This window comes from Mauremys reevesii, unplaced genomic scaffold (assembly GCF_016161935.1).
Source record: "Mauremys reevesii isolate NIE-2019 unplaced genomic scaffold, ASM1616193v1 Contig6, whole genome shotgun sequence".
NCBI classification, from domain to species: Eukaryota; Metazoa; Chordata; order Testudines; family Geoemydidae; genus Mauremys; species Mauremys reevesii.
The window spans coordinates 1,360,468-1,377,374 of NW_024100873.1; the positions used below are offsets into that span (position 1 = coordinate 1,360,468).

Genomic DNA, 16,907 nt, shown 5'->3' on the forward strand with positions numbered 1-16,907 from the left:
GCGAACCCGTTGTTAAATTTAGCAGCCATTTTAGAACCGCTTGTTAAGGGCTGCTAAATTTAACAAAAGTTCCGGCCCAAACTCACTTTCCGCTCCTCTCCTCCTCCGCCCCCTTCTCCTCCGCCTCCCCTGCTTCCCGCGAATCAGATGTTCGCGGGAAGCCTGAACAAGCAGCATGGAGGCAGGTAAGCTGGGGCGCGGAGGGGGAGGGGAGGTGCGGCTGGCTCAGCAGCTCCTGGTCCCAGACCGCGGCTCCCTCCAGCCCGGTGCCGGCCCGGGGAGTCGGGCCGAGCGGCTGCCGCCGAGCGGCTGGGCCCCGGTGCCGGCCTGGGAGTCGGGCGGCGGCTGCCGCCCGGCTGGGCCCGGTGCCGGCCGGGAGTTGGGCGGCGGCTGCCCCGAGCAGTGCCTGCTCTGGTCCGGCCGGGCTTGGGGAGTGGGGCCCAGCGGCGCCGGTTGTGGTCCTGGCAGAGTGGACCCGGTCCCCAGGCAGTGTGGTAGGGGAGCAGGGAGGGGGTGGGTTGTGGGAGTGGATAGGGTCAGGGCAGTCAGAGGGCAGGGAACAGGGGATTGAATGGGGCAAGGGTCCCCAGAGCAGGGTTGGATGAGGTGGTGGGGGCACTCAGGGGCAGAGAGAAGGGGTAGTTGTATGGGGTAGGGGTTCTGGGGAGCCATTGAGAATGAGAGGAGGGGTTGGGTGGCGGCAAAGGGCAGTCAGGGGACAGGGAAGGGGGGGATGGGTCAGGGGTCTCGGAGTGTGTGTGTCAAGGAACATGAGGGGTTGGATGGGGCATCTCTTCCCGGAGGGGAAGGAGGGAACCCGTTGTTAAAATTTTGGAGGGAGGAGGGAACCGGTTGTTAAAAATTTGGCAGCTCATCACTGCCCACCAGTCATCCCAGGTGAGCCCCTTCTGCCGGGTAACTGTGGGTTTAGTATTGCCCATGAGCTCATCCTTCAGACTAATCCAAGGGAGTTAGGAAGAAAGGAGTAAAACTGGGACCAAGGGGCACAGAATGGGGCGGCAGCAACAGGGACTGGATGCAGTTTACAGTTTTTTATTTGATTGCTGTACTGTAGAAAGAGAAAATCTTTAATCGTCTCCCTGCTCCAATAAAATCAATACTTAATGCATGTGGCATTTCCCCCATAATCCCGAGGAAATGCCCAGCTATTTACCACAGAATTAGGCCTCTCCTCTCCTCCAGCCTGTTGACAGTAGGACTTTTTTCAAGGCTCCGCAGGAACCTCCTACCCTATGGGCTACTTCTCTCAATGATTAGCGACGACATTAAACTATCCTAGATTGTAAGGCCACTAGGCATTGTTGTCATAGTGTTGTGTGTTCAGATTTACTGATGTGAGATGTCAGATAACTGGTTCATTTGGACTTTATTTAATCAGATTAAATAATCAAAGATTAATGCAGCCCCATACAGAAAGGAATACGTGCATTACAAATGTGATCACTTGATCCACTTCTGACTTAACTTCCCAGTACGGTTTTCTTATACAGAGCTTGGGACAAAGAAATTCCTTTTCTATGATTGATTTAACTGGGAGTTCTATTTTGGATGCTTCAAAATAAGACACAATATCATGCCACTTTATAAATCCATGGTGCACCCATGTGTTGAATACCGTGTCCAGTTCTAATCACTGGAAAAGCTTCAGAGAAGGCAACAGAGATGATGAGGGGTATGGAACAGCTTTCGTAGGAGGAGAGATAAAAATGATCACAGCTGTTCAGCTTAGTAAAGAGATGGGGGGGGGGGGGTTATGATCACTAGTGGGCTAGAATGTGGTGTAATGCTGACACCCAGTGGGGACTTACTGTTGCATCACTTTGCTGCACCGCAGCAGTGGTGATAGGGATATGGCTATGGCTGCATTGCACTATTCGGTTGCACCTGAAAGAAAGCAAGGTAGGGAGGATGCTGCATGACTCCTGTGTGGATAGCGTAACTCTCCTGTGCACACCGTGACCATAAGAGGGTGAGGAAACAGTTTCACAGGGGTTGCTGTGGAATCCTGGTGTGTGTGTGTGTGTGTGTGTGTGTGTGTGTGTGTGTGTGTGTGTGTGTGTGTGTGTGTGTGTTTAAACAGCCCAGTAACGTTTTAGAGCCTCCAACAAGAAGGTGGAATATTTTTTAGATCAGATGCGCAGCTTGATAGGTGTCGATACAGCTGGGAATCAGTGGGTGGAAGGCAAGGGAAGTGCAACATCTAAGCAATCCCCATTAGGTCCAGTAAATCATAGTCACTTAGCATCTTTCTTGCATTTGTGCTGTGACACTGTAGTACGTTACTCTTAACATTTTGTCCCGCAGCAGCTTAAACTTCTCTCTTGTGGCTGAAAGGCCCTTCCAGCTGATGTGTCTCTAGCACATCTGTTTAGAATTGAGGCCATCGATCCAAATGGGCTGTCACTGAAGAAGCTACCCTAACGTTCTGAGAATCCATAATTCTCAAGTCATTCATGCTGCTGGCAGGGCACATCTGCCGTGACCCTTTTAGGCACAGGTACTTTGGTACCAGACGTTAGAAGTGTGGTGCTGTTCCTTACAATGACAGCTCCTTGGGGCAGGGGCCACTTTTGGTTCTGTGTTTGTACAGTGTGTGTCTCAGTGGGGTCCTGGCTCTTGACTAGGGCTCCTAGGGGCTATCCCAAAGTAAACAGTAGTAATAAAGAAGGATTTGTTAATCTGCATCTCCTCTGTCTTCTGTTCTCTTCCCAGGCCTGTGAAGTTAGTGTTGCTGTTACAAGTCAGTCTTTCAGGTGACTCGTTTTGGAATTCCCAGCGTTAATTTAGGACCCTCGGTGTCCTCACTGTGACATCTGCCTTGGCACCAGGACATGCTCCTGTCATCTTTATCCAGGCTGCAAATGAATGAGACACTTCTCTCTCTGCCAGCTGAAAGCAAGCCCAGAGCATTACAGCTGACCTGCCAATGGAGGCTACCTCTGGGGATACACAGTCATCAACTGGGCATCTTCCCTGGCCACTACTGACCACGTTTGGACTGCACTGACCAGCTGCAAGTCCTCTGGAAGAGAAACTTGCTTGGATACTTTGCCTTGATGCAGACTTCCTGTTATATCCTTGGGGGGGAGCCGGTTTAGGAAGAAATCAGTTGAGGCCAGAGAGCTGACAGCTAACAAAACCACCATTTTATTTACAGAGACAGAGAGCTCACTCAGCCGGTTGAAGCTGGCTGAGCTAACCCATAATAATCTAACTCAGTTGCCATGGCAACAAAAACCATGACAACCAAATACACAACACTTCCCTTCACTAATATAGCACAGGGCTGAATATGGCCTGTAAAGTTCTCCCCCACACTTAATACAAAGGAATACAGCTGAGTCCAGGGGCCACATGTGGGCGTCTTTTCTGGAAACCAAGGAGTGGTCTTCTCAGAGACTGAGGTGACCGAAGGAGTGGTGTGGAAGCAAACTGATCATCTGAATAACAAGGCACCAGGCCCAGATGGTCCATCCAGGAGTTCTGAAGGAGCTCAGGTATGAAGTAGCTGAACAGCTAACAAAACTTTGTAATCTTTCATTAAAACCAGCCACTGTTCCAGAGCAGTGGTGGTCAACCTGAGCCTGAGAAGGAGCAAGAATTTACCACTGTACATTTCCAAAGAGCCACAGTAATACGTCAGCAGCCTCCCATCAGCACCCGCACCTCCAGCTCCCAGTGCCTGCCACCCACCAACAGCCCCGCTGATCAGCGCCTCCCCCTCCCTCCCCACCAGCTGTTTTGTGGCGTGCCAGGAGGCTCGGGGGTGGGAGGGGGAGGAGCGAGGGCACGGTGGGTCCGGGGGAGGTGGCGGGAAGGGGTGGAGTGGGGGCAGGGCCTGGGGCAGGGGAAGGGGTGGAGCAGTGAGCACTCCCTGGCACATTGGAAAGTTGGCGTCTGTAGCTCCAGCCCCGGAGTCGGTGCCGATACAAGGAGACGCAAATTAACTTCTGAAGAGCCACAGGTTGGCCACCCCTGTTCCAGAGGAATGGAAGGTACCAAATGTTCTAGCTATATTTAAAAAAGACTCTAGGGGTGATCCAGGGAACTGCAGTGCTGTGAACTTTACAGCTGTGCCTGGTAAACTGGTTGTATTAATAATTATGAATAAAATTACAGCACATCTGGAAGATCATGATCTGACAGGGGCTAACCAGCAGAGATTTTGCAAAGGAAAATCATGTTTCACTAATCTTCAGAATTCTTTGAAAATTTCAATAAAGTAGAAGATAAAGGAAAACTAGCTGACATAATTTATTTAGATTTCCAAAAGTCCTTTGACAAGGTCCCTCACAAGAGACTACTAAAGAAGCTAAGTGGTCACAGGGTGAGGGGCGAAGTATTGTCATGGATCAAAAACTGGCCTGAAAACTGAAAGAAAAAGTAGGGTTAAATGGTCAACTTTTATCATGACAAAAGGTGAATGGTGGAGACATCAAGGTTCCATACTGGGCCCTGTGTTGTCTACAATATTTATTGATCTGGAAAGGAGGTGAGGAGTAAGATAGCAACATTTGCAGATGACACAAAGTTATTTCAGTTAATCAGGACCAGAGAGGACTGTGAGGTACTTCAGAGAGACTTATACAAGCTGGGTGAATGGGTAACACAATGGCAGATAAAATTCAGTGTTGCTAAAGTGAAATAAAAATAGGAGAAATAGTTTGATCCCCACTGCAAGTGTTAACGGGGATTGCTGTGGTGAACGAGGACGTCACGGGGGGGCGCAGGGCTGGGGTGGCTGGGGGTGTGGGGAGGGAGAAGAGAGAGCCCAGTCTGTCATTACAGGTTCTTATCTCTGTAATGTATTTAATTTTGATGTATTTATTAAGTATTAATGCACTATGAGAGTCCTCCTTCAGCCCTCTGTATAAATTGATCCCCTTCTTTCCATATGTTTTGCCCATAGGGTTTTCTGCAGCCGTAGGGCACCCAGCAATAACCCCTCTGCCTTTGTAGTGGAGGGTGTGAAGGGGACCATGAATTCCCTATTTATGTGATTTGCAAGAAGTGTTATCATTACTCAAGGTACCAAATGTGTTTAAATGATAGAAGTACCTTGTAAAATCCCAAAGGAAGCTCATTTTCATTTCTCATATAGTCTCATATGCAGTATACACACTTTTCATTAATTATGAGTTGAATGTTTTATTATTGTTATTATTAGTTAAGTTACTGTTGTTTTTTCCTGTGTGGAAAAATGTGTGCTATTTTATGGGTTGAATGATTGAATGACATAATATCCCCACTCCTGATGTCCATCACTAAGGGTATGGCTACACTGGCGAGTTGCAGCACTGGAAAGCCTCCACCAGCGCTGCAATTAGTAAGTGGCCACTCCTGCAGGGCACATCCAGTGCTGCAACTCCCTGGCTGCAGCGCTGGCCGTACACCTCACTCGGCATGGGGAATAAGGATTCCAGCGCTGGTGCTGCAGCGCTGGTCATCAAGTGTGGCCACACACCAGCGCTGTGATTGGCCTCCAGGGAATAAGGATGTATCCCAGAATGCTTTTATAAATTACTCTCTTTGTTTTGTTGTGAACTCCTGAGCTCTGTTGATCCCAGAGCTGTTTATCTACAAACACAGCTCCTGTTTGCTGTGATCAATCTGTGAACAATCAAATGAGATAATGAGGCAGGCAGGGAGCGAGTGTTTGCTTGACAGAAACAGCGGGGGCAGAGGGGAGAAAAAGAGTCGTGTTGGCTGCAGGCTGTTTGCAGTTAAGAGTTAAGGGTAAGGGATTGGGAACATGTTCTGATTTTTCAAGTCAGGAAGCTAACACACAGTGTTGGCTCCAAAAATCCCCTCTCTCTCTCCCCCCGCTCCTTGTCACACTACGCCCCACCCCCCTCTTTTGAAAAGCACCGTTGCTGCCACTTGAATGCTGGGATAGCTGCCCATAATGCATCACTCCCAGCAGCGCTGCAAATACTGCAAATGTGGCCACACACCAGCGCTGGTAGCTGTGAGTGTGGCCACACACCAGCGCTGGCCCTGCACAGCTGGACGACCAGCGCTGCAACTACCAGCGCTGCAGATTTGTAAGTGTAGCCATACCCTAAGTCTTGTAATTTTGTCAAGTATTTGTTACGCAACATAGTGGTGCCTACCTCTGCCTTGTGCTTCAGGTGGCCTAGGGAGTTAGCGGGGGACCTGGCCTCAGCGCACTCTGCTTCACCTCGCCGGCTCCTGGCATTGCTCGGGGTGGGAGCTTTGGGGAAGAGGTGGAGTGGAGGGCTGCGTGGGAAGAGGCAGGGTGGAGCAGGGGTGCTTACTGCTGTTGGTGCCAGGCACCCTGCTAACCCCCCCCTCCCGGCCACCCTGGAGCCCCCATCCCTCGAAGTATGGGGCTCTCCCAAAGTGCGGGGCCCAGGGTGGTTGCCCTGGTCTGTCCTATGGATGGGACGGATCCACTTGGGCACCACCCAAAATTATGCAAACCTGCCGCCCATGACTCTTGGAGGTGGGGGGAGTACTCACTGACATGGTGTTTGGAACGGCTTAGCAACCCCTTCTCCATAGTGACCCTAATCCCCCTGCCTCTGGTTATTCACCTACTGCACTGACCTTGCCACTGCTGGTCTCCCGGCACTGAAAGGGTGACGCTGTGTGAGGGCTTCCCGGAGTTTCCCTCTAGCTGCTGGGGGGGGGCAGAAAGGTCTGTGCTAAGTGGTGACTCAAGTTACAACTTGATTGGGGGAGGGCTAGCTCAGTGGGTTGAGCATTGGCCTGCTAAACCCAGGGTTGTGAGTTCAATCTTTGAGGGGGCCACTTAGGAATCTGGGGCAAAAATTGGTCCTGCTAGTGAAGGCAGGGGGCTGGACTCAATGACCTTTCAAGGTCCCTTCCAGCTCTAGGAGATTTTTTTTTTTTTAATTGTTCCTGGCCGCCCCGGGCAGGGCCCACACGCTGCACGGGCAGTCAGACACTCGCGGCCGGCCCGCGGCAGGTGGCTCTGGCCGGAATGGGTCAGGCTAAGGGCGGGGTGCGGGGGAGATGTTGGGGTCGGGCTGCAAACGTAACACAGCGAGCGTCTCCCTCGCCCTGTGTTTGGCTGTGCCGGGCGGCCCGGGCAGCGGGTGCTCGGTCTCGGGGAGGAGTGTGTTCCGTAACTCCAGCTGCCTGTCCCGGGTAGGGGAAACGATGACGTGATCACACTGCGCGGCGCTGAGGGGCGGGGCTGAGGGTTGCGCGGCGCTGAGGGGCGGAGAGCGGAGCGCTGCCACTGCACACAGATGCTCAGCCGCGCCGAGAACTAGCGGCAGAGTCTGGCCGGGGGCGCGGCTCGTTTCTCCCCGTGTCCGGGCCCCACGATCCAGGCCCGGCCCCGCAGGTGCCGCCCGCCCGGAGCCCGCGGGACTCTCGGGTAAGAGGCGCCGCCGCCCGGGGAGGCTGAAGGACAGCGGGGTGGGGTTGCGGCGAGGGAGAGAGACAGACACGGACTGTGTGTGTCGCGCCCGCGCGCGGAAGCCGGGTGACGGGGCCGGGGAGAACGTTTCCCGCAGCTTATGGCTGGGGCGAAGGACCGAGTCGGAGAGGCTCGGGAGGGCGGGAGGAGGCGGAGTTTCCCCGATTTCTGGGGCGGGGGCAGAGCCAACCTGTCAATTTCGATCGTCACCCGTGCGCGTCCCTAGCAGCAAACCAGGGACATGCTGCACATGCGCAGTTAGGGACCGGGGCGTGCGCGCTCTATGCAAATAGGCGCCTCCCCCCCGTGCTCTGTTGGGAAACCTCCCCGGGGCGGGGCATCGCGGGTCCCTCCAGCGCTGGCTGGGCCGCTGCCCCTGCGGGTCTGTGCGCGCGCCTGTTCCCGGGGGTCTCCGTCCTCCTCCCCCCCCGGGTGCCTGTCCCGGGGCGGGGCAGATCAGGTCTCCTGGGGGAGGGGCCGATGGGGGCTAAGGGGGTTTAATCATCATGGAACCGCCTCTGGCGGGAGATTGGGCTGCTGGGCTGGGAAAGAGAAACCAGAAATCACCCCTGACCCTGACCCTGACCCTGTCCTGCTGGGTCCGTCTCGGCTTCCAGATCGGCTGGAGAGTCCGGAGCAGGGAGGGGGAGCAGGGCCAGGACCTCCGCCCCGGCTCGGCTTCGCTGAATGGGACCCAGTCAGACGGAGGAGCCGATCCCAGCCCAGCGCCTGCGGCAGCGTCTCTAGCCTGAGTGTCGCTGAGAGACAATGGAGCCTGTGGACATTGGCAGCCAAGTGCCACTGCGGCGAGGGTACCGTATTGGTGGCAGTGGACACCAGAGGAGTGGATGGTGGCCAGGTAATGGGGCGTCGCTGCCTGGGACCAGGCTGGAGAGAGACCCTGAGGCTGCCCCACATGGGGCCATGTTCTCAATGGCAGTAGCCAGTGCCCAGCAACCCCCGTCCGTGGGCAGCAGGGACTGGATCTCCCCCAGGGGCTCTCAGGGCACCGATCCCGGCTCACAGCTGCTGCCTGGCGCACACAGCGGTGGCCGTGGGGCTGGGCAGGGGCCTTTTGGGCTGGGTGTGTCAGACCCCCTGGGACAGCCCTGGCCCAGCTCTGCCTGGTTCCTTCTCCCCCCTTCTGCTGTGTGTGGCCAGTGTGAGACCCCAGTGTGCGGGGACAGGTGCACTCAGCAGTGTGGGCACAGCCAGCGCTCGGCTGGGGGCACGGCTGGGGGAGGGAGGAGGGAGCTTGAGGTCCTGCAACCAGAACATGCGGGTCCTTGTCTCTGTGCCCCTGAACTCACCAGGCCCCGTGACAGCCTGGCTGGGGGTGCCAGGGAGGGCACTGGGCTGAGGGGAAGGAGGGACTGTTCTGCCAGCCCCAGCCTCAGCGAGCCTTCGGGCTCCTCTCCCAGAGTGTCTGACGGAACGGGGCATGTTCTAGGGCAGCTCCAGCCATGGTGCCGTCAGTGAAACGTGTCCTCGCGGCCCGACCTGACGGATCTTTGTGTTTCAGAACCTCCTTGTAACTGCAAGAGACGCACTGTCACCCTCACAGTCGCCCTCGCAATCGTGTTCTTAGGTCTCATCATCGCTGTTATTGTCCTGGCAGGTGAGTTCTCAGCCCTCCCTGCCCCCTCTCTGCGCATCCCATTCCCCCTGGAGTCACCACAGTTACAGTCTCTCCTCCCAGCCTGTCTGGCTTCTGCCCCTGGGACAGAGGATTCCTGGGGGATGTTCCTCCACGACCCTCCTCCCGCTCCCCCCAGACCCCGGCACCTGAGCACTCTCTGTGTCGGATGATCTGACTGACATTAGCTCCCCCCAGCCCAGCTCTGAGCCCTGGGGGGCCCAAGTCACTATTGCCGGGCCCCAGGCACAGTCACTGGTACCCCGGTGCAGAGTGGGGGTGATTGACAGGAGAAGGTGCAGGGCAGCGATGAGCTGGGCCCTCTGCCTGCAGCGTGTCGCCCTGAGGTACCAGCCCGGCCTTTCTGCATCCCCGGGTCGTGCCCAGGGCTGGGCTGGCAGGTGCTGGCGTGTCACTGAAATGAGCTGTAGAACGCAGCACAGACACTTCCATTAACGCCGTGTGAAACCCACCAATTAGTGACCTCAGCGGTGCAGGGTCCCGTAGCGCTATTGACTCCCCCGCCTGCACAGACAGCGAGTGCTAGCGCAGAGGGCGGCTGTTCATGGTGAACGTGAGCCCGGCTGTATCTGCCAATAGTCTGGGGGGTGGGAGGGGCTGTGAGACTGTCAGGGGTGGGATTTATCTGTTTCCCTGGGATCTGATCACTGAGCCCTAGGAGGGTTTAGCAGCTGGCAGAGGCGGGTGAAGCCAGGTCTGTCTGCATTAGGAATCCTTCGTGCTGATGTAACATTGATACAGTTGAATTGATACGAACTGCTAATGTAGATGGGCTGCAATGGTGAAGAAAGGGGCTTGCCCTGGTGCCGGTCACTGCAGTAAGTTACCAGAGCAGGATGTGCTGGAGCAGCATATCCTGCTCTGGTAAATCTGTGTGAGGAGTTTGCACTGATGTAACTGCCTCCCCATCCTTACACTGGTGCCAGCTGCCCTGCTACAGGGGGGCCGTGAGTCCCAGCTCCCTGCTGGACTGTCCGGCTATTGGAATGGGCAGCACTGGCTCAAACAGCGTAAGATGGGATCTGTGAGGTTGGGGTTCCCCACCTGTGGGTGCAGGGAGCCCCCAGAATGCAGTGGGGTCAGATGGTGGAGCTGGCACCAGTCAGCTCCTTGCTGTGCCCGGTCCCTCCTAGGCAGCACTGGAAGGAGCACACAGGCCTGGCTGGCAGCCTTTCTCCTGGGGGCCTGTGTATTCCCATATTCAGCGCTCTGTGTAAGGTGTGAAATGTGAAGTTGTGCCCCACAGCTGCAGCTGCTCCCTGAAACGAGTGACTCAGATCACACACTAAGCAGGACTATAAAGCATCGTATGCACTGACTGCCCTGCTCTGTTCTGTGTGTGAGCACTAGCATGTATGGCACACAGCACCATGAAATCTCCAGGGACATGGCGTGTGACCTGCTTGTTCTTTAATCATCGCTGCCTCAGCTGCTAATGTTCTCCCAAACTTGTGTGTCCCAGCCATAGGGGGAGGCTTTAAAACCAGCTGTGGAGTTACTAGTGCAACATGAGGAGCAAAATAAATGAAATGCCCAAAAATGGTTGGAGGTGTTTGGGTCAGACTTGTCCCCACCTCAAAAAGGAAACAACACGAGACCCCCCTGAGGCTGAGAGCGAGCAGGAGTGACTCTGTTGTGGGAGGCAAATCACTCACTGACATGGTGTTTGGAATGGCTTAGCAACCCCTTCCCCATAGTGACCCTGATAACCCTGCCTCTGGTTATTCACCTACTGCACTGACCTTGCCAATAGCTCCTTGGTGTCAGTTATGGGTGGGCCCGCTGCTGCTGCTGCTCTCTCTGGCACTGAAAGGGTTACACTTCAGGTGGAGCAGCTGGGTACTAGCTGCTGTATTAGGGGGGAGAAATGTCTGTAGGTGAGAAACGCATCAGGTTGCAATTGACCAGTCAGTGTAACTGGCCATTTCCTGTGACTGGAGCTCAATTTCGTGTCCCTGACTGAAAGTTATTTCACTTCTCAGCTATTCACCTGCCTTTTGTTGCTCTGTTGAACGTGCTGGTGTTGCTCTTGTGCCTGGGATGAAAAGCTCTGAGCTGTGTTAGTCCCCCCAGGCTGGGAGTGTCTCTGGAATCCTTCCTGCCAGGCAGACTTATCACAACAAGCGTCTCCATCGCCCTGTGTCTGGCTGTGCTGGACGGGCCCGGGCAGCAGGTGTTCAGTGTGGTGAAGGGAAGGGAGTTTGTTCCCATCTTCATCTCAACCTGCCTCTCCTGGGGAGCCGAGCGCAGAGCAGGGGGAGGGGGGCAGCGGCCCAGGCTAGCAGGATTCCTCAGGGTAACAGACCTGGCAAATCAGGTTGAACTTGATCTCTCATCCAGTGTCACTCTTCTCCCTGCTGCTGGCCCGATAACTGTTCCCTCGTCTGCAGCTCCCTGCCACCCCCTGCTCTAACACTCCCCTTGGGCCTGGTTCTCTGGTGCTTCGAAGCAGGAGCTGTTTGTCGGTTGCATCCCTGTTGAACGTGAACCCGAGACAGCAGCCCAGTGAGATGGGGGTGAAGTAACCCCCTTTGGGGGCTGGATTCCCAGCATCCTTCCCTCCCAGCCGCTGCCAGGGGAGTGTCAGAAGCCTGGGGTGCCGGGGCTCATCTCTCCCCACAGACGGGCAGGTCCCCTCTTACGACATCTGTTATGTTCCCATTTTCAGTGTTGCCATCTAGGCGTCCTCCAGCTGCCCTGGGCCCCTGCTGCCCGGACGGCTGGGTCGGATACCAAGGGAAATGCTACTATTTCTCCGAGGCCGAAGAGAACTGGAACAACAGCCAGAGCAACTGCTCCTCTCTTGGTGCCTCCCTGGCTGCGATCGACACCCTGCAGGACCTGGTGAGAGACTCTGATTGCAATGGCCTGGCCTTGGCTCAGCACCAGCTGCTGCATTACGACCTGGGCTGTGCCCCTGTGGGGCGAGGAGCAGCTCTGACCCCTCTCGTGCTGGGAGGACGGAGTGAATGGATTTCCAGCTGCTGAATGCCAGGCCTGGCTGGACCTGGGGGTCCTCTGGTGTCAGTGTGTGACCGTGGGGATCGTCCACTCTCAGCCTTCCCAATAGGAGACTGTCCCTCTCTAGGGCTGGGCTGGCTCAGGTGTCTGCTGGGCTGCCTGGGTCTGGAGACAGGGCTGAAATCCCAGCTCAACTTGAAGAGCCAGTGCTCCAGGGCAGCCAGCTGAGGATGGGGGAGGCTCCTGTTAGCCCTGGCCCCTTCTGACTGGGGGGCGGGGGGCTCTCCTCTCATCCCTGGCCCCTCCCAGCATCTCTTATTGAGATCAGCTGGGCTCTTTCCTTCCTCTTCCCCTGCAATGGTGAGGGGAGCTCAGCTGCTCTGTATGGAGAGGCTTTGATACAGAACGTGGCCTTGCTCCCCTCAGTCCGCCATGCGGCTTAGACCCAGCAGCACCCAAGAGCTGCCCCAGCCCAGGGCAGATTGGGGTGAGGGGGAGCTGGGTTTGGGGGGGGGAGGGTTAATACTGAATTACCCAGAGCTGGGCAAGAGGGAGGTGAAAATCCCCAGCCACCCCCTGGAAACACTCGGAGCCCTTCCGTGTCCACCTGGGATTCCCTGCCCGGAGCCTGGGGGAGCAGCAGGGCCGGGCTCTGACACCACCTCTCCCTTTGCTGTTTTTAGGATTTCCTGCTGCGCTATAAAGACAAACCCGACCACTGGATCGGCCTCCGGAGGGACCCGGGGCAGCCCTGGAAATGGGTCAATGGCACCGAATTCAACCACCTGTGAGTCTTTTTGACCCAGCTCTTCTGTGTGGTGTTACTGCCGCTCCTTATGCTGCTACTCACCTGGAATCTCCCCCTGGGGCAGTTTGGATGGGTTGGGCCTGCAGGAGCCCATCCAGACCCAGCTGCATGTGCGGGGGGAGCAGGAACTGGGGTTAAAATACCCACCCAGCATAAAGGCTCCATGGGGGCCAGTTGATCTTAGAACCTCTCCTGGCCCTGCTGCCCACTGCCCCCCCGCTGGGGCGGGCCTGTGGCAGGAGGGCGAAGCGTGGGGGGTGGGGCCTGTTGCTGGTGCAGGAGGGGGAATCATGAGGGGCTGTGAGTGCAGCAGGTCCCTGTCTGTGACTGATGGGAAACACCCAACTCCTGCCTGACACCAGCTCCCTGGCGTCTGTCTTGCAGGTTTCTGATAACAGCAGATGGTGACTGCGTGTATCTGAATGACGAGAATTGGGTCAGCAGCTCACAGTGCACCAGTGAGAGACACTGGATCTGCAGCAAACCTGATGCGTTTACAAAGGCAAAGGAGGCAGCAGTGGAAGGGGGCTCATAACAAGAGTATTATCAAAATTAGCCCTGGAAAAGCCTGTTCACTCCTTCCAGGAGCCCATTGGGTTGGAAGGGGCAGGGAGGGGGTAGGTGTGACACTGGCAGACCAGGTACCAGCTCATGCCAAAGGCCCCATGTCTCAGTAGGACACTGACAAATCCCCAGCTGGGGTCAGGCTGGCTCACCTGTGTGTTAAAATAGGTATTAACATTATAAGCATGTGCTTAGACTTTAGTGAATGGGTGTGAGCTGCTGCAGCATTAATCCTGCTTCTGACAGTCGCATCCCACATCGTAAGGTGATATTGGAGCATTTTTAGTTGGGAGCCTCTGTGGCTGTGAAAATCACCAGACAGGAGAGTGAATTAACTAGTGCGAAGTGCTGAACTCCCAACAGCTCGGAGCACAAAGGAGGAGGTTGGATACAAGAACAGACTGTATCTCTCTCGGTGCTGCTTGGACGCTGGGGGGCAAGGCTTTCGGAGTATATGCAGGAGATCCCCAGCTGCTGAGCCTGGGTTAGCCCTAAAGGGCACAGAGCTTAGTATAGACCAGGGATACTCAGACTGCAGCTCACAAATGGCCCTTTGTGTGTCTCCTGTGTCTTTATAGCACATAATATTAAAACACTGGGTGATTTAATTATTAACCAATCAGGATGCTTTTACTATGTTAAGGGTTAACTTATTAACTTTCACTATGTTAACTTATCTGCTTTGGGAATAATTTATATATATAAGTAAATATTTCCCCTGTCATACTGTTTAAATAGGGATTGCACTATAACAAATGAAACAATGGAGTCACACTCTTGTGGCTCTTTTGGGTAATGTTGATCGCTAATTTGGCTCCTGAACCACTGAGGTCTGAGTATCACTGCTCTAGGTGCTTCTGTTCCCTTTTGAAAATTAAGATTTGTAACCTATTTGTATTTACATGCTTACCTGCTTTTAACTTTATAAATAACAGCTTTTATTTTTAATGAATTGTCATATAATATTGGTGACAAGGGCTGTCTTGGTTTGAGATTTAAGGAGCAGTTGACCTGGGGTAAGTGACTGGACCTTTGGATCTGGGAGTAACCTGAATATTGCTGTGATTCTGGGTGTAAAGGACCTTCTATCACACAGGCAGGCTCAGCTGGGTGGCGAGACAGACCGGAGTCCCCCAGGGGCCTGTCTGTGACTCTGTTAGGCTGTTACGGTGCCGGAGGAGTTTACACTGGATGTTTGGTTGGTGAAATCAGAGTCTAGAACTCTCAGCCAGTTTGGGGTTTGTGCCTGGTTCCCAGCAGTCTGCCCTGAGGTTGGCACTCACCCTCTCCACACACTGCAGACAGCATCAGAGCAGGGCCTTGGATCCAGTTCCCCTGCTTACAGGACAGGAGCTGAGCCAGCCCAGAGAGGGGGTTTGGGGGCAAGGTGTATGTGACCCAGGGACCCCTTGGTGCCAACTGGCAGAGGGTGCAGGCGGTTTACAGGGATTCCCCTGGGGCTGATCTCTACATAATAGTTCACCAAAGGGGGCATATGAGGTCTGTACCAAGAGCCAGTAGCTCACTGGTCGTCATAGTTACTGAGATGTCTGCATGGATACTATGTAAGGAGCTGTGTATCTGTATTGAAAACATTTCCCTTAAGGTCTTGGCGTTAAGGCAGGTCACCAGGAGGTGATGCACCTCAGAGATGTTCTTGTCAGGCAGGCGATAACTGAGGTTATCTCCTTGTCTGACCAGCTGTGTATTGGATGCTATTTGTGTACTGAGCCCGGTGCAAAGTGGGAGATTGCAAAATCCACAGGAAGAAACAAACAGTGTGTCCTATTTAACAATAAAGACAAAGGATTGGCCTGGTCTATCCTGGCGTACAGACACACACTGGATCCTTCCTCTGAGACAAACTGACAGCACACAGGTCTCTTGAAAGAAGGGTCACAGCCAGCCTGGCTGTAAAGCGCTGCAAGGATTTCAGGTGACCAGGACTTGGTTAGACAGGAGACTCGCTTGGTAAATAAGTCCAGGCTCTAGAACACGTTATGACTTTATTTTTGTTTCCAACGCTTCTACTTGACTCTCGGCTTTGTCGAACTGAGGTGTGATTTCACTCTGAGCATAGGTCAGCGCTGTGTGTTAAGCGGAGCAGTGATCTGAATTGGAACTGGTAAGTGTGTGTGAAGGTGGGAGGGGCAGGGAGTGTTACTGGTTCTCTGGAAGCAGCATCTCTGACTACTGCCAGTGTCTGGGGACAGATGCTCTAGGTAGATGCTCAGAGGGCTTGAGGGCAGAGTGGGCCTATTGCTAACTGCAGTGACTGCAGGCCCAGCAGCCAGCGCGTGTGTGTGGCCAGTGGGATTGGGGAGCTGACCCCCGGCAGGCACAGACCAGGCTCCTTCAGGCAAAGGGCAGGTGGTGGCGAGCCCTGGGTACCCCGGGAAGCAGCTCAGGGAGTAACTTTCTGCAGGTTTGGGGCAGTTATAAATTACACCCCAAAGCCCCAGCCCAGTGAGAAGGGCCGAGGGGAGGGACTGTGACTGCGAGGGCATCTGAGTCCCAGCACCTCCCAGGCCTCTGCTCTGCCCCGGCTTAGAGCTCTGCCTAAAGCCCAATCCCGCCCGTGAGACTAAACCCAGGATGCTGCATTACAGAGACACAAATGTGGATCCTCAGACCCAACTGTTTATATCACGGCAGCTTCTTTCTGGCAGATCCATTTGAACTCAGCACCACACGTCTCAGACTGAATCCGGCTGCCTCTTATCCAGCCACAGCTGTTCCCTTCAGCAGAGCCTGAGACTTGGAAGCTGCAGAATTAAAGAGAGTCATGTCATTGTGGTTCTCTTTAACAAGGAAAGGCCCATAGGGGGAAGAAAGATAACACCTCTCTCTAATGGGAAGCAGGCTGTGGTGTTGTCCTTCATCTTTGTAACTTTCCTACAGAGCTTCAGGTGAGAAGGCAGCCCAGGAGGTGAGCTGAGTTAGGGGGTCTCTGGCAAGGAATGAACTAGGCTGAAACTCATGGGTCAGTGACCTGGTGCTTTTTTGTTGGAAGTGGCCACCGTGAGCTCCTGCATGTCGGTTTTCCTTTAAAAACAAAGTCTGAGGGCTTGTCTACGCTACAAAATTAGGTTGACTTAATTTAGTTCAACATACAGCCACCAAAGTAATTCAATCAGCTGTTAGTCTCCACACTATCCTCCTCCTGCTGGTGATGCACGTCCTTAATAGGTGCGCTCACACCGACTGAAGTGGGGCACTGACAGCTCCGTGGGGCTCACAGCTGGAGCCCCTCAACCACCCTGGGGTAACAGCCTCAGCTGTAAGTCTGGCATAGGGCTCAATTTCACAGCAGGGAGCCTACCGAGCTTTCTTGTCAATTTCATGGCTCCAGCTGTGAGCCCCAGGCTACAGAGCAGAGGGTGAAATTGACAGGAGTGACAGCCAACAGGCAATGTAAGTGACGCAACATCTGTGTGGGCACTGGGTTGCCCTACTACATGGACATAAGCGCTGTGCCTCTTGTG

The 16,907-nt window shown here is 54.6% G+C and overlaps 2 protein-coding genes across 4 annotated transcripts in view; both read left to right on the forward strand.

Annotated features, from left to right (window-relative positions):
* The window catches only part of LOC120394448 (C-type lectin domain family 2 member B-like), a 1,239,960-nt gene that overhangs the window by 1,175,373 nt on the left and 47,680 nt on the right, over positions 1–16,907 (forward strand). The gene's annotated exons all lie outside the window — the stretch shown is intronic.
* On the forward strand, positions 2,725–13,431 carry LOC120394449 (C-type lectin domain family 2 member D-like). Its single transcript, XM_039518687.1, has 6 exons — positions 2,725–3,518; positions 8,050–8,291; positions 8,955–9,050; positions 11,758–11,933; positions 12,734–12,837; positions 13,243–13,431. The coding sequence occupies exons 2-6, from the start codon at positions 8,201–8,203 to the stop codon at positions 13,391–13,393; spliced, it is 618 nt and encodes a 205-aa protein (XP_039374621.1). The 5' UTR covers positions 2,725–3,518; positions 8,050–8,200; the 3' UTR covers positions 13,394–13,431.

Bases quoted from the DNA above. Each gene is read 5' to 3' on its own strand.
- LOC120394449 (XM_039518687.1), top strand. From the start codon at position 8,201: ATGGAGCCTGTGGACATTGGCAGCCAAGTGCCACTGCGGCGAGGGTAC. The intron at 8,292-8,954 runs GTAATGGGGCGT...TTTGTGTTTCAG, and splicing joins GAGGAGTGGATGGTGGCCAG to AACCTCCTTGTAACTGCAAG. The intron at 11,934-12,733 runs GTGAGAGACTCT...TGCTGTTTTTAG, and splicing joins TCGACACCCTGCAGGACCTG to GATTTCCTGCTGCGCTATAA.